The following is a 17418-nucleotide window of genomic DNA, read 5'->3' as shown; positions in this document are numbered from 1 at the left end:
TTCGATCATGGTTGAAATGTTTCTCTTGCCTTCTCCCCACAATCTTTGATTCCTTTACTAATCAATAACCTACTTACCTCTGTCATAAATACACTTAAATGGTTGATCTCCACAACCTTCTGTGGCAATGAGTTCCACAGATTCAGCACTCCCTGGCTGAAGAAATTCCTCTTCATCTCAGTTTTAAAACTTCATCCCTTCACTCTGAGGCTGTACCTTTAGGTTCTAGTCTCTCCTACTAATGAAACATTTGTCTCCATGTTCACTCTTTCCATGCCTCTCAGTATTCTGTTAAGTTTCAATGAGATCCCACAGCATCTTTCTGAATAGCCAGAGTCCTCAACTGCTTCTCATATGACAAGCCCTTCATCCCCAGGATCATTCTTGTAAACCTCCTTTCGATCCCCTCCGATACTAACACGCTTTCCTTAGATATGGGGCCCAAAACTGCTCACAATATTCCAAAAATGCAGATGAGCAGAAACTTATACAGTGCCAGCAGTACATCCCTGTTCTTGTATTTTAGCTCTCTTAAATTGAATGTTAACATTGCATTTGACTTCCTAATTGCTATCTTAACCTTAAAAAAATTCTGAACCAGGATTCTTAAGACCCTTTGTGCTTCAGATTTCTGAAGTCTTTCCCATTCAGAAAGTTGTCTACCCCTCTATTCTTCCTACTAAAGTGCATAACCTCACATTCTTCCATATTGTATTCCATCTGCCTCTTTGCCCATGCTCCTAGACTGTCCAAGTCCATCTGCAGCCTCCTCACCTCATCCCTCCACTATCTTTATGCAATCTGCAAACTTAGCAAAAATGCCCTCAGTTCCTTCAGCCAGATCATTAATGTATAACGTGAATAGTTGTAGTCCCAACACAGACCCCTGTGGAACTCCACCAGTCACCAGTTGCAATCCTGAAAAGACCCTTTTATCTCTACTCTCTGCCTTCTGCCAATCAGCCAATTCTCTATCTATGCCAGTACCTTGCCACAAACACCATAAACTCTTACCTTATTTAGCAGCATCCTGTTTTGCACCTTGTTAAAGGCCTTCTGGAAATCCAAATGGATCATATCCACTGGCTCCCCTTTGTCTAACTTGTTCATTACCTTCTCAACTTGGAGATAATGAGGATTACAGATGGTGCAAAGTCAGAGGGCAGCATGGTGGCTTAGTGGCTCACAGCGCCAGGGACCCAGGTTCGATTCCAGTCTCAGGCAACTGGGTGGAGTTTGCACATTCTTCCTGTATCTGCGTAAGCTTTCTCCCACAGTCCTAAGACGTGCAGGTTAAGTGAATTGGCTGTACAAAATTGCCGATAATGTTCTAGGATATGTAGGTTAGGGGCATTACTCAGAGGAAAATATTGAGTAATAGGGTCGGGGAATGGGTCTGGGTGGGATACTCTTCTGAGGGTCAGTGTGGACTTGTTGGGCCAAATGGCCTGTTTCCACATTGTAGGGATTCTATGATGCTCTCAATAAAGTGTGGTCCTGATGAAAGCTTCCGACCTGAAATGTCGACTCCCCTGCTTCCCTGATGCTGCTTGACCTGATGTGCTTTTTCCAGCTCCACACGTTATCTGTCCATTACCTCCTCAAAGACTTCTAACAGACTTGTCAGGCATGACCTCCCCTCAACGAAGCTGTGCTGACTCAGCCTTATTTTACCATGCACTTTGAAGTACTCTGTAATGTCATCCTTAATAGTGGACTGTAAAATCTTACAACTGAGGTCCTGATAATCAGCTTATAGTTTCCAATCTTCTGCCTCCATCCCTTCTTAAACAGGGATATTATATTAGCCATTTTCCACAATAGACAAAATGCATAAAAAACAAACAAAAACAATAAAATGGCAAACTATACTGACAATTAGTTTGCCATAAATAAGAGAAAATTGTAATTACATGATGGCCCGAGATTCCTGGGATTGCAAGATGCAGTTATTACAGTTTTACTAGCGAGGGAGGGGCCACAAATGATTATAGATTAGATTCTGTTTAGCTGGATTCCAGCTGGATTCCCTTAAATTCCAGTTTGGGAACATGGGTGAATCTTCAGCCTATGTTATGTCAAGAGGCAAATAACAAGTGGGTTTCTTAGACTTCATTGGGAAATTCTTCTTGGTGTACATTGAAATGCCTCTTTAGAATTATAATTCTATGACTATTCTGAGTCCTTCTAGAAGTCCCAAACCTCCATTAGTTTAAGGTGATCTCCCTGAAGGAGATCATTTTCTCTAAATGAAAAGGATCCATACAAAAATGAAGTGACTTCACCTGACAAAGGGGCAATGCTCTGAAAGCTTGTGATTTCAAACAAACCTGTTGGACTACAACCTGGTGTCGTGTGACTTCTGACCTTCATATCAGACTGAGGGAAGTAGCAACAGAAACTGCTGGAGAAACTCAGCATCTATAACAGAGAAAAACAGAGTTAACGTTTTGAGTCTAGTGAGTCACTGCTGCCAGATCTGGTGAGTTTTTCGAGCATTTTCTGATTTTGTTTCAAATTTCCAGCATCTGCAGTTCTTCAAATTTACTCTAACTTCAAGAAGCTGAATCACTCCACACACCAGTGTTTAGCCAGAAAGAAGCAAAATGCAAGTCTATAAGAATGGCAGCTGGAAAGATATCAGCTGATGATTCTGAAAATCCCTCTACATCATACAATAAGTCAGCATTTCAGGTCTGAAGATGCTAAATGATTTGTGAATGTTCGAATGATGACTGCAGAAGAACAGCATAATGTGACAGACAATGATTCTTCATGAACCATCAGGAGCTTCATGGATTTGTGCAAAGTAACTCAAAATGGTGACCTGAAAATGAAGCTCTTGGAAGTAAGATTGATGTTCAATGGTGGAATGATCCTTATGCCAAGAGGACAAACTAGACTGAGAGTAATGGAAAGAATGAAGGTCTGGAGTTCCAGGTAGTAGATTAGATTACTTACAGTGTGGAAACAGGCCCTTCAGCCCAACAAGTCCACACCGCCCCGCCGAAGTGCAACCCACCCATACATTTACCCCTTACCTAACACTACGGGCAATTTTAGCATGGCCAATTCACCTGGCCTGCACATCTTTGGACTGTGGGAGAAAACCAGAGCACCCGGAGGAAACCCACACAGACACGGGGAGGACGTGCAAACTCCACACAGTTAGTTGCCTGAGGCGGGAATTGAATCGGGGTCTCTGGCGCTGTGAGGCAGCAGTGCTAACCACTGTGCCACCGTGCAATGTTAAGTAAAATCTACTCATCTAAAATTAAAGATTGGAGTAGGAAACCTCAATGTGCCAAGAGAGATTTACAGCATTTCGCAGGGAACGAAAACACTGTCAGCTCAGCAGATACAGTAAGACTGCAACAGTGCTTTTACACTTGGTCTTGAATATCTTTGGTGAATATCAACTCGAAGCAGATGACAGCGTGAGACCAATTCAGTGTCTGTCAAGGAAAGTTCCAGCTGCCCTAAAGTCCAGCCTGAAAGACCAGATAAAAAAATGTGGAAAACTCGCAGTCATCAAGGAAGTGACAACTCTTAAAGACTGGGTTAAGTGTTGGTAGCAGACAAAAAAAAACCTGGAAAAAGTATACATACATCCAAACGATCTCAATAAAACTTTGAAGAGATCTCACTATACCATGTGATATCCATGAAATAAGGTGTTGGTGGATAGAACACATAGTGGAGTGCCTAGACCACAGGTAAAGAGTGGTGCTGGAAAAGCACAGCAAGTCAGGCAGCATCCGAGGAACAGGGAAATCGATGTTACAGGGAAAAGCCCTTCATCAGGAAACCCTTTTGCCTGAAACGTCAATTTTCCTGCTCCTCGGATGCTGCTTGACCTGCCATGCTTTTCCAGCAACATTCTAATCTTGACTCTAATCTCCAGCATCTGCAGTACCCACTTCTGCCACAGGTAAAGAATACAGGCAGAAAGGGAATGGGTAACTGCCAGACCGAGTTAAAACATTAGGCAGGCATTGCAGGAGATAGTGGGGGGTAGTGGTTTCTCAGGGATATTTACAATAGTGAGATCCAAATCTGTGGAATTATGATTGACTAATGGGCATGTGTGTGGGGAGGAAAAAAAAAGATTTGGAGAGGAATAGTGATAGGAGATTCTATTGTAGGGGTTAACAGATAGATGTTCCTGTTGCTATAGTCATAACATCAGAATTGTAGGTTACCTCCTTGGGGTCAGGGTCAAGGGTGTCACTGAGTACAGCAGAGGTCTTGGCTAATGTCAGTATCAATGACATAGGTAAAGAGGGATGGGTCATAGAGTCATGGAGATGTACAGCATGGAAACAGACCCTTCGGTCCAACCCATCCATGCCGACCAGATATCCCAACCCAATCTAGTCCCACCTGCCAGCACCCGGCCTATATCCCTCCAAACCTTTCCTATTCATATACCCATCCAAATGCCTCTTAAATGTTGCAATTGTACCAGCCTCCACCACTTCCTCTGGCAGATCATTCCATAAGCTAAGAAATAAATTAAAAAGCAGGACCTTAAGAGGTAGTAATCAAAGGGTTACTCACAGTGTTAAATGCTTGTGTGATGAGGAATAGCAGAATAGACCAAATGAATCTGTGGCTGGAGAAATGTTGTAAGCAATTTTTCCTTAAAGGTGCACCAGCATTGACCTTCACATATATTTTTGTCTTTCTTTCCTCTAAAGTATTTTGAAAATGGACCATATACTAACTTTAATTAAGATTAGAGTGCCTGAGTAAGTGCAAGATTATTGTAGAAACAGAACAATGCTCACCCCACCATTGCGTGCACACCTCAACAGATGTGTGAGTAACTCGAGCAGGGAATGGGTAGGGACATCAGAACAGAGGTAGGATTTTAGTGGAGGAGAAAGATCCTGCCTCTTCTTAACAATTTCCCAAGATGCTGTCAATAAGATGGAATCCGAGCAGAACCCAAATCTGCCCTTATGTTCCTCTCTCTGCACTACCGTAATTGCTGATGAAGGGCTTTTGCCCAAAATGTCGATTTTCCTGCTCATCAGATGCTGCCTGACCTGCTGTGCTTTTCCAACATCACTCTAATCTAAAATATGGCAATTGCTCCAGGGCAGAACTCCATTCCAAATTTTAGTAGCTTGTCTTTTTTTATAAGTTTGGCTTGATCAACAACTATTTAAAATCACTAATTTTGAAAGAATACTGTAACAAAATTAGTTACATTTCCTGCATGTCGACAGTACAGAAAAACATGACTTCATAATGGAAAATACTTTTCAATGTTTACCTAGAAGTCCAACACAACCATACACCACACTTGATGTTTGTTCTGTTGGGATCACAGAGGGATTCAGCAATGATGAACAGGTGAAGTCGTGACTTTTGAGTATGGTCATATGGGAATCGGATTCATTTTCATCTAATTCAGTGTCATCCTCAGCTGTGAGGTTCTGTCTTTCTGAAGAGCATTTTTGTCTTGTATAGAGTGAATCTGGTTGATACCTGGCAAGTTTTAAAAAGAAAATTTAAACAGCTTAAGTTTATTGAAGAAAACAAGAAAAGTACATATCTAGATTCTACAAATAGAAGCCAGAGTGTAGATATTTTCAAATGAACCTCCAAAGAGATGTTATGACACACCTCTGGAACAGGTGGGACTTGAACCTGGATCTGGTGGCTCAGAGATAGGGACACTACCATTGTATCACAATATCCCCCAGAAATCAAATGGTGTGCTCTTTTCTTGTACTTTTCATTTAATTTCAATACCATCTTCAACCAGCTGAACAAAATCAATATTACAGATTTCTCCATGAATATCATCAAGGACACTTATCACCCAATAGGAGTACGAGTGGAAAGTAATCTGACTTTCACAATGTAAACCGAGTAATCAGTCATTTAAAATATAAATAGGATCACTGCTAGTTTTAATTCTTCCTTCTATGCTCTTTCAAAAAGCTTGTGATGGTTACAGTTCCAAAAGAATCAGACACTAACTTGACTGTCACTAACTTGATTGAGTTTTTTGAAGAAGTGACAAAAAGGATTGATAAAGGTAGAGTGGTGAAAGTTATCTATATGAACTTCAGTAATGTATTCAACAAGGTTCCTCATGGTAGTCTGAGTAACAACATTAGATCACATGGAATACGGGTCGTTTGGATACGAAAATTGACTTGAAGGTAGGAGACAGAGACAGATGGTGGAGGGTTGCTTTTCGGACTGGAGGCCTGTGACCAGCGGTGTACCACAAGGATCAGTGTTGGGTCTACTACCTTTTGACATTTATATAAATGATTTGGATGTGAATATAATAGATATAGTTAGTAAGTTTACAGATGATATGTAAATTGGTGGACAGCAAATGAATACAATGGGACCTTGATCAGATAGGCCAATAGGCTGAGAAGTGGTAGATGGAGTTTACTCTAGATAAATGTGAGGTGCTGCATCTTGGAAAGGCAAATTACAGCAGGACTTATACACTTAATGGTAAGGACCTGGAGAGTGTTGCTGAACAAAGAGAGCTTGGAGTGCATATTCATAATTCCTTGAAAGTGGAGTCGCAGGTAATCAGGGTTGTGGAGAAGGTGTTTGATATGCTTGCCTTTATTAATCAGTGCATTGAGTATAGGAGTTGGGAGGTCATGTTGCGGCTATGGGGCTAGATTAATTTAAGATATCTGGTCAGTGTGGTCAATGTACAATGCTGTACATTCCTATGACTCTATGATCCTCTGGCACCTTAAAGAAATTGCCCTTGTGGTTTTTTTTAAAATTATGTTAAGTTTATTTTCTATCTTGAGTCACATTTAAGTTAATATTGAAACAATTTAATTTAGGGGATGAAGCCGGAACAATGGAATGGCACTGTATGAATACGAGACGAGGTTGATGCAAGGTCAGGTGCCGTGACTTATAAAGTTCAGGTAGGTAATGCAGTCCTGAACAAACACGTGCATCATCTGAAAGCTGTCACCTCACAAACTGGCAGCAACAAAACATATCTGTCAAAAGGCCTGTCAAAAATCATAGGTTCTCCCCCTTCATGTAGTGTTAAGGAAGCCTCAGTTTGAGATGCAATCTCAATACCGTTACAGCTGGAAGAAGAGGAGGAAATTCTCCTGAGGTGCTCCAGATGCAAGAGATGGGCTATGGTCCAGTACACGCTACCTGTGTCAGAGCCTGAGCCAGAGGAATCAAAGCTAGGGCAAAAGTGTCACAGGAAAAGCTACAAGAGAAAGACCAGGCCTATATCCCCAGACCTTGTGGGAGAAGGAGGTAGTGATTGGAACCAGGTGGATCTTGTTGACTATGGGACCCTTGATTGGTGTTGTTAATCTAGACCAATCAGGAAAGCCCTCGCTGACCAATATAACCAGGAGAATCAGTGGGTCTTTGAGGGGGTCATTATGGCTGATTGTTTGTCTAGCCTTCTTCTGTGGCCTCCCTCCAATTCTATTTTGATTTAATCCCTACCCTTCCCTACCCTTCCCTACCCTTCCCTACCCTTCCCTACCCTTCCCTACCCTTCCCTACCCTTCCCTTCCCTTCCCTTCCCTTCCCTTCCCTTCACTTTTTATTTCACTTAGGCATTGCCCTTGATGAGAAGAGCACTGCTTGTCACTGACCACCTGTGTGTTTTTTTTCCTTCCTGGTGGTGGAATATAAATAAAGTTTTCTTCACTGTGTCTTACGCCTACATGCACATGACATGGGTGCTGGGGATAAATAAGCACTGCTTTTGTTTGTCAGTAGTGTGGAGAGTGAAAAAGGAAAACAAAATATATTAAAAAATAGAAGAAATATATAAACAGGAGATTTAGAATATTGTCAGTTCTGGTGACTGACTCCTAGCTGGCTGGCCACAACCAGTGTACTATGCACAAGTAAATAAGGGTTTACTTGGTAACAGGATACAGGCCTCTGTGCCGTTATTTCACCATCATTTTGTTTTGGTATAAGATTGAGTGAGAGGTTATATGGATAGCCAGAACATTGTGCGAGATGCTATAAGAGCAACAAACCTGTGAATGGATGTTGCTTCTGACTTACCTTTATGGTCAATTAGCTGAGCAAACAAGGAACATTTTCTTGCCAAAGGGGATCTTGCTCACAAAAAAATAAAAACAATTCCATAAACTAAAAATGAACTTGGCATGACTCATCGATACATATAAATCAGAATGTCTTGATCACAGTGGTGAAAAATAGGAAATATTCACAGAGGCATAAATACTTACCTGAGGAGGAGTACACATGCTGCTACCAGAGTATATGCCAAGAGTGTCCCAATAGACATCATATCCACTAAGGCTTTAAGATCAAAGAGGAATGCCATTACAGCTGCAAAAGAAATCAACAGGATGTGAAGCTGTAATGTTGAAACAAAAGAAGCCTGTAACTTATGAGGGAAAATACATACAAGTCTAAAATGACATGTTGCTAATATTAATGGATGATCAATTAGCATATTCAGGAAACATTCTTAACAACTGTTTTAATGCAGGTAGCAATCCTTTCATTTTACATGAGTTACCACCTCTAGTAAAAGTGCAGGCAGACAAATATTGTGCTAGTCTGTTAAGTGTTCTTCAGTAATTTTTAAGTATCAGTCATTTTAGCCTAACTTTCACAAGTGCTGTGTAATATTAGAAAGCTCTTCTTTAAAAAGTTAATAACATAAAAAATGCACAGAACTTTGTAATGATTTCGGTCTACAGTCTGTTTTTTTAAATATACAAATCACTAATTTTATGGACTATTGCATGCAAATAGTGAAGCTTCAATTAAAGCACACAATATGAGTTTTATCTATACTCCTTCCTGGTTAGTAGATTATATCCTGAACCCTAATCAAGTAATACTACAGTAAATTAAACATTTCACAGGTTAATTGACAAGACATTAAATGAACACATTTGAAAGTGTTAATATCAGTGCTACAATTGATAAATAAGATAGAATGAATGGTATTTGGAGGCAACCAATAATTAGCAAACATTAGGACACATTTAAACTTCAGGCGAAAAATCCCCAATCATGTTTAGATTTTCTCGTATGGCCTTTATTCATAGATAAATTGAAACAGTGACGGAGATTAAAATGTGGATCCCAGCCAGAAAGAATTCCAACAAAAAAAACTGGTATGTCTGAAAAATTCAAATATGGATTGGAAATTAAGCTGGTCTTAATTTAAAACACTTGAGAAACAAATATACCTTAACTTGGAAATCAGAAACTTCTAATTTATACAGTTATTGCAAGGTTATAACTATATTGTCAAATTACACTATATGACAACACTTAGCTACAACAACATTAAAGCAAATGCACCCACATCACTGTGCTCACAATAAACCAATCATAATTTTTCTAATTACTTCATTAAATTCTAGTCCACTAATTTATTTCACATAATTTTAATGAGCACTTCAGAAAAACATGAGAAATGAAATTAAACCAGACGTTTCAACTATTTTATCCTAATTCATTGAAATTTGCAAGCCATATAAGTCTTCCTGATCAAGGAACTCCATATGAAGACAATGTAACCTCTACACATAACACAACATACTTCCCCTTCCACATTAAATAGACCCTCCAATAAAATCATAAATGCTCTTTGAAAAAAGTGCAAATTAAAAACAAGAGGAGGACTACAATTAACAGTCATTAATTGGTTAAACTATACTGTGAGAAATGAAAATAAGGATAGATTCTGGTCAGGGTGTTCCATTTTTATACGAAACAAAAACCCGAAAGAACCGTGGATTCTGATTCTGAAAATCAGAAACAAAAAAACAGAAATTGCTGGAAAATCTCAGGCAGATCTGGCAGCATTTTTGGAGAAAAATCAGAATAACATTTTGGGTCCAGTGAACCTTCTTCAGAACTGCCAAGGAATCGCTGGCTTTGTCGTTGGTTGGATCTGGCACTGATAGCAGTGGAAGGGCATCATGGTGATAGCAATGAGGTGTAGAGAGTTGTGACTCTGATGTTGCTGAGTCTGGTGCAGATAGCAGCAAGGAGATGGTGGAGCAGAATCGACCCAGTGGCAAAAGATGGCGCCTGAAGAGTGCTGACTTCAACACTGGTCTGATGTAGATGGTGGTGAGGCAGCGAAGCCGAGATGTTAGCACATGCATCGCTGATGATAAGCTGGGTCATTGTTGATGGACTCTTTAAGCTATATCTTTCTACATCTTTTTCTCATTCTTAAACTATTCAAAATGGATCATTGTGACATGGAAGAGCTTTTCACTATTTTACCATTTTTCTCAGCTAAATTGCTCCTCTTAGGCTATCATTATTCAGAGCACATTCTAATTATAAATATAGAAAACTAGCGCTGAAGGAGGCCATTTGGCCCACTGCTATTGCAAAGTTGCTCTAAGAGGTTAACTTCAGAGTCTAATCCAATTTTCTAGCCATTAGCCTATATCTTTGTTAGTTTTAGCAATTCAAGTGAATATTCCAAGTATTTTTTAAAAATAGAATGAGGGTTTCTGTCTATGCCACCTTCTCATTAGTATGATTCAGACCTCCTTCATCCTTCAATTCTCAACTTCCCTCTGATTCTTCTAAAGTTACTTTAAATTGCAAACTATTGGCTTCTTTTAAGGGATGCTGTTGTTTTTTGCTAATCCACTCTATCTAAGCTTCTGTGCAACTCACTTATATCTCTCCTAAACTTCTTCAGGTTGCAAGCCCAACATCAGCATACCCAAAATTCTCTTATAGCTAAAATTCTTCAGTCCTGGTAATAACCCTCTGTAAATCTCCTTCACACAGTCTTGGAGTGATCATGTTCTTCTTGTAATATGGAAACCAGAATGTACACACTACTGTAGCTTGATAAAACTAATATTTTATGTATACCTAGCACAATCTCTCTGCTCTTATAGTTCCTATTTGCCTTCTTAACCTCTTTAATGACCAATCCTGCTACATTCAGTCATATAGCACGGAAATAGACCGTTCTATCCAACTCGTTCATGTTGACCAGGTTTCCCAAACTAAACTAGACCCATGTGCCTGCATTTACCCATATCCATCTAAATCTTTCCTATTTATGTACCTGTATAATTTTTTAAAAAAATATTGTAACTGTACCTGCCTCTACCACTTTCTCTGGCAGTTCATTCCAGATATGCACCACTCTGTGTGTGAAAAAAGTGCCTCTCAAGTCCCTTTTAAATCTTTCCCTTCCCACCTTAAACCTATGCCCTCTAGTTTTGAACTCTCCCACCATAGGGAAAAGACCTTTGATAATCACCTTATCCATACCTCTCATGATCTTATAAACCTCTATCAGGTCACCACTCAGCATCCTAAGCTCCAGTTTAAAAAGTTCCAGCCGATCCAGCCTCTCCTCATAACTCAAACCATCCAGTGCTGGTAACATCATTGGGAATGAAGGGCTTTTGCCCGAAAAATTGATTCTCCTGCTCCTCGGATGCTGCCTGACCTGCTGTACTTTTCCAGCACCACACTCTCGACTCTAAAAAGAAGAGCTTTGACGAACAACTAGTCAACTCAGGCAATGTGAGGGGGACTAATTTATTTTCTACAGTAACTTTGCTATAATCTTATCTGGAAGTCCAAAGATTGCCAACTCCCATTTTACTCCAAAGAACTATGAAGGTGAATTTTTCCAGGGCTGCTCAGTGTACAACTTTAAAAGGCTAAGTATGAACCCAATATACTTTTTGCACTGTTAATAGTTTAACTGGGTGTTCTGTCTCTCTAATCCACCGTTAGCTGATTGTGTTTTTGAATGTGTGAGGAAAGTTAGTGTGTTTTGTTACATTTATATTTCTGGAGGTTGTATAAATAAAACTGGTGTTTTATTTTTGTTTAAAGACTTACTCAAGAACTTGCTTTGTGTTTATTACTGAAAATATCAACACTCAAAAAGGTTTAAAAGGTTCCTTTACCACAAATCTCAATAGACAACAGGTGCAGGAGTAGGCCATTCTGCCCTTCGTGCCTGCACCACCATTCAATATGATCATGGCTATCATCCTTAATCAGTATCCTGTTCCTGCCTTATCTCCATAACCCTTGATTCCACTATCCTTGAGAGCTCTATCCAACTCTTTCTTAAATGAATCCAGAGACTGGGCCTCAACTGCCCTCTGGGGCAGAGCACTCCAAACAGCCACCACTCTCTGGGTGAAGAAGTTTCTCCTCATCTCTGTCCTAAATGGTCTACCCCATATTTTTAAGCTGTGTCCTCTGGTTTGGCACTCACCCATCAGCGGAAACATGTTTCCTGCCTCCAGAGTGTCCAATCCTTTAATAATCTTATATGTCTCAATCAGATCCCCTCTTAGTCTTCTAAACTCAAGGGTATTCAAACCCAGTTGCTCCAGTCTTTCAGTGTAAGGTAATCATGCCATTCCAGGAATTGACCTCATGAAACTACGCTGCACTCCCTCAATAGCCAGAATGTCTTTCCTCAAATTTGGAGACCAGAACTGCACACAGTACTCCAGGTGTGGTCTCACCAGGACCCTGTACAGCTGCAGAAGAACCTCTTTGCTTCTATACTCAATCCCTCTTGTTATGAAGGCCAGCATGCTATTAGCCTTCTTCACTACCTGCTGTACCTGCATGCTTGCCTTCATTGACTGGTGTTCAAGAACACCCAGATCTCTCTGTACTGTCCCTTTACCTAAATTGATCCCATTTAGGTAGTAATCTGCCTTCCTGTTCTTGCCACCAAAGTGGATAACCACACATTTATCCACATTAAACTGCATTTGCACCTAACTTGTCCAGGTCACTCTGTAATCTCCTAACATCCTCATCACATTTCACCCTGCCACCCAGCTTAGTATCATCAGCAAATTTGCTAATGTTATTGCTAATACCATCTTCTATATCATTAACATATATTGTAAAAAGCTGCGGTCCCAGCACTGATCCCTGTGGTACCCCACTGGTCACTGCCTGCCATTCCGAAATGGAGCCGTTTATCACTACTCTTTGTTTCCTATCAGCCAACCAACTTTCAATCCAATTTAGTACCTTTCCCCCAGTACCATGCACCCTAATTTTGCTCACTAACCTCCTATGTGGGACTTTATCAAAAGCTTTCAGAAAGTCTAAGTACAATACATTTACTGGATCTCCCGCGTCCATCTTCAAAGTTACATCCTCAAAAAATTCCAGAAGGTTAGTCAAGCATGATTTCCCCTTCATAAATCCATGCTGACTCTGTCCTATCCTGTTACTACTATCCAGATATGTCATAATTTCATCCTTTATAATAGACTCCAACATCTGAGGTCAGACTAACTGGTCTAAAATTTACTGTTTTTTCTTTCCCACCTTTCTTAAAAAGTGGTACAACATTAGCCACCCTCCAATCCGCAGGAACTGATCCCGAATCTATCGAACTCTGGAAAATAATCACCAACGCATCCACGATTTCTCGAGCCACCTCCTTCAGTACCTGGGATGTAGACCATCAGGCCCCGGGGACTTATCAACCTTCAGACCTAACAGTCTCTCCAACACCAATTCCTGGCAAATATAAATTCCCTTAAGTTCAGGTCCTTCAGTCACTGTTACCTCAGGGAGATTGCTTGTGTCTTCCCCAGTGAACACAGATCTGAAGTACCCATTTAATTCTTCTGCCATTTCTTTGTTCCCCGTAATATATTCCCCTGTTTCTGTCTTCAAGGGCCCAATTTTAGTCTTAACCATTTTTTTGCCTTTCACGTACTTAAAAAAACTTTTATTATCCTCCTTTATATTTTTGGCCAGTTTACCTTCATACCTCATTTTTTTCTCTGCGTATTTCCTTCTTAGTAATCCTCTGTTGTTCTTTAAAAGCTTCCCAGTCCTCCGTTTTCCCATTTATCTTTGCTATGTTATACTTTTTCTCTTTTAACTTTATATGTTTCTTAACTTCCCTCATCAGCCACGGCCACCCATCCTTCCTCCTACGATCTTTCTTCCTTTTTGGAATGAACTGATCCTGCAACTTCTGCATTATACACAGAAATATCCGCCATTGTTCCTCCACTGTCATCCCTGCTAAGGTATTGCACCTTTGAACTTTAGCCAGCTCTTCCCTCATAGCTCCATAGTTCCCTTTATTCAACAGAAATATTGTCACTTCCGATTGTACCCTCTCCCTCTCAAATTGCAGATTGAAGCTTATTGTATTATGGTCACTACTTCCCAATGGCTCCTTCACTTCGAGGTCCCTGACCAATTCTGGTTCATTGCACAACACCAGATCCAGAATTGCCTTCTGGTTGGCTCCAGCACCAGCTGTTCTAAGAATCCATCTCTGAGGCACTCTACAAAGTCTCTTTATTGAGGTCTAATACTATCCTGATTCTCCCAGTCTACCTGCATGTTGAAATCCCCCATAACAACTGTCGTAACATCTTTGCGACAGGCCAATTTCAGCTCCTGATTTAACTTACATCCAACATTCAGACTACTGTGTGGTGGCCTGTAGATGACTCCCAAGAGGGTCTTTTTACCCTTAGTATTTCTCAGCTCTATCCACACTGACTCTACATCCCCTGATTCTGGGTCCCCCCACGCAAGGGACTGAATATCATCCCTTACCAACATGCCCACCCCACCCCCTCTGCCCGTCAATCTGTTCTTACGATAGCACGTGTGGCCTTGAATATTCATTTCTCAGGCCCTGTCCACTTGAAGCCACGTCTCAGTTATCCCCACAGTATTGTATCTGCCAATTTCGCAAAGAGCCTCAAGCTCATCCATCTTATTTCTAAGGCTTCGTGCATTCATGTATAGTATTTTTAATTTGTTACTGCCCTCACCCTTCCCAACAACTCCTATTTCACTCAACCTTACAGCATGATCTCTTTCTGAGTTTTCTGCTTCATTGATACAGTTGTCTTTCTTGACTTCCCTTGTTCTAACTTTCCCTCCAATTTCCTTCTTAATCATCCAGTTTGTCCTCTCCCGCCCCCACTACTTAGTTTAAACGTAGCTGTGTTGCAGTAGCAAACCTGCCTGCCAGAATGCTGGTCCCTAACCTATTAAGGTGCAAACCGTCTCTCTTGTAGAATTTATGCTTACCACAAAACATACCCCAGTGATCCAAGAATTTAAATTCTTGCTTCCTGCACCAGTTCCCCAGCCACACGTTCAAGTCCATTATCTCCCTGTTTCTGGCCTCACCAGCCCGAGGAACTGGAAGCAAACCGGAGATAACCACCTTGGACGTCCTGCTTTTCAGCCTTCTTCCTAGTTCTCCAAAGTCCCGCTGTAGTATGTTCCTCCTCTTCTTCCCGACATCATTTGTGCCGACATGTATCTCCACCTCTGGCTCTTCACCTTCATCCTTGAGGATTTCCTGCACTCTGTCTGTGATGTCTTTACCCTGGCACCAGGAAGGTAACACACCATCCTAAAGTCCCGTCTGCTGCCACAAAAACCCCGGTCAGTTCCTCTCACTATGGAGTCCCCTATTACCATGGCTCTGAGTGATGTCCGACTCTTCCGCTCTGTCTCCACGCCAACTTTTGTTTGACAGACATGGCCGCCTCGCGGGCTGGCAATGTCATCTGTCTCTACTGTTTCCAAAAGATTCAACTTGTTCCTGACAGATACTTCCCCCGGGGTGTCTTGCACCTGTCTCCTCTCTGCCTTCCTCATCGTCTGCTCTCTTCTGGTACGATTGGTGTAATAACCTCGCTGAAGGTCTTGCCCAGAAAGATCTCATTCTCTCAGATGAGCCTAAGGTCCTCGAGTTCTTTCATCAGTGCTGCAATATGCTCTGTCAGTAGCTGAACGTGCACACACCAGAGTCATTGACCTTCCACATCAAGCACGTAGCACACTGAACCAGCTTGGCAGTCTTGTCTTCACCCTCTTCAACTGTGGCGTAATCACTTCACTCAACCTCCTTGTCAAAGACTCCTGAGCTAAAGCCTCATCACATTGTAGAAACAAGATGCAAGGAAAAAGGGAAAAATTATTCCACTATTATCTCCACCATCCATAACAAATTGCACTCAAAAATATCTGTTTCTCTAAACTTTCAATATCTTCTCATTTATTGTTTATTCCCTTATGGTTTGTCCCCCCCAAATGTATTGCCTCACACCACTCAAAATTAAATTTCATTTTCCATTTTCCTGTCCAAATTACCCCAGTCCACTGTTGCCTTCTTGCAGCCAACAAGCTTTCTTTCTTACTATTAAGCATTCAAACAATTTTAGTATTAGTCACAATATTTTTCCATCATACCCCCTAAATTTAAGTCCAAAATCATTGTTATTATATATATAAAAGCAAGGAAGCTAGTACTGATCCTGTAGAGTTCCACTGAAAACAAGCATCCAGTCATCGAAATATCTACTGACCATTACCCTTTGCTCCCTGAGCCAATTTTGGATCCAATTACAACCTTCGATCCTATAGACTGTTACTTTTCTGAAGCGTCAGCCATATGGAATCTTGTCAAAAATCCATGTGGGCTGCATCAGAAGTGCCACCCTCACCAATTCTCTTTTGGTAACTTCTGAAAGACTTCGGCATCACTTACTTGCTTTTACATCAATTACAATTTCCTTGGGATGAAAACTGATTCAGGCCTGTAAATTTTAGCTTATCCAAAGCTCTGCTACCTGTTTCATATCAAATTCCACTCACCTACTACTTTGCTGCTTATTGGCTGACATCAGCTCCGATCCTCAAGCTTCAATTTAAAATTCCTCAGCTCATGTTTAAATAGTTATCATTCTTTCCCCCATCTCCAATTTCTTTCAGGCCCAAAACTTGCCAAGAGATCAGTGTCCCTGCAACTCTGGCTCCTTCTGCATTCCCCATTCACTTTGTCCCATCACTGATTGTGCCATCAGCTATCTGGCCCCTATGTTCTGAAACTCCCTCTAAACATCTTGGCCTCTACAGCTAACTCTAACCCTATCTGCATACCACTTTTATCCTATAGGGTCCTGCTTAAAATCTAACTCTGTAACCTAACTTTGTAACTCACCTTTCTGAATATCTCTTTTCAAGGTCAATTTACATTTTCACCTTGTGGAATAATTTACTATTTTGACGATGCTGCACAAATGGAAGTTGTTATCATGGTGAGCAATGCTCCCAGCAAGGATTACAAGATCAGAAGAATCGTCATTGAACTCAAAACATTAACTCTGTTTCTCTCTCCACAGCTGATGCCAGACCTGCTGAGTTTCTCCAACACTTCTGTTTTTATTTCAGATCTCCAGCATCTACAGTGTTTTGTTTTTATTGTAAAACCCCCATAAATCCTCTATATTTGCAAAATATCAAATTGCAAATTTGTCTATCTACGCAAAAAGTCACAACAAAAAAATCAACATCTGCAGGCAAAAATCCCATATCCATGATATTTTTGACTATTTTAACCTATTAACAAATTCTGCAGTT

General features: G+C 40.8%; 1 protein-coding gene across 5 annotated transcripts in view; it reads right to left on the bottom strand.

The window, feature by feature from the left end:
* The window catches only part of slc7a2 (solute carrier family 7 member 2), a 165066-nt gene that overhangs the window by 21191 nt on the left and 126457 nt on the right, over positions 1-17418 (bottom strand). For all 5 annotated transcript variants that reach the window (XM_072570189.1, XM_072570209.1, XM_072570172.1 and 2 more), the window contains exons 8-9: positions 8241-8343; positions 5282-5496 (exon numbers count right to left, since the gene is read on the bottom strand). In XM_072570189.1, coding sequence (XP_072426290.1) covers positions 5282-5496; positions 8241-8343 — 318 coding nt within the window. The remainder of the gene's footprint in view (positions 1-5281; positions 5497-8240; positions 8344-17418) is intronic.

This window comes from Chiloscyllium punctatum, chromosome 1 (assembly GCF_047496795.1).
Source record: "Chiloscyllium punctatum isolate Juve2018m chromosome 1, sChiPun1.3, whole genome shotgun sequence".
NCBI lineage: Eukaryota > Metazoa > Chordata > Chondrichthyes > Orectolobiformes > Hemiscylliidae > Chiloscyllium > Chiloscyllium punctatum.
Note: the sequence above shows the minus strand (reverse complement) of the source record. Positions and strands in the feature narration are given on the sequence as shown.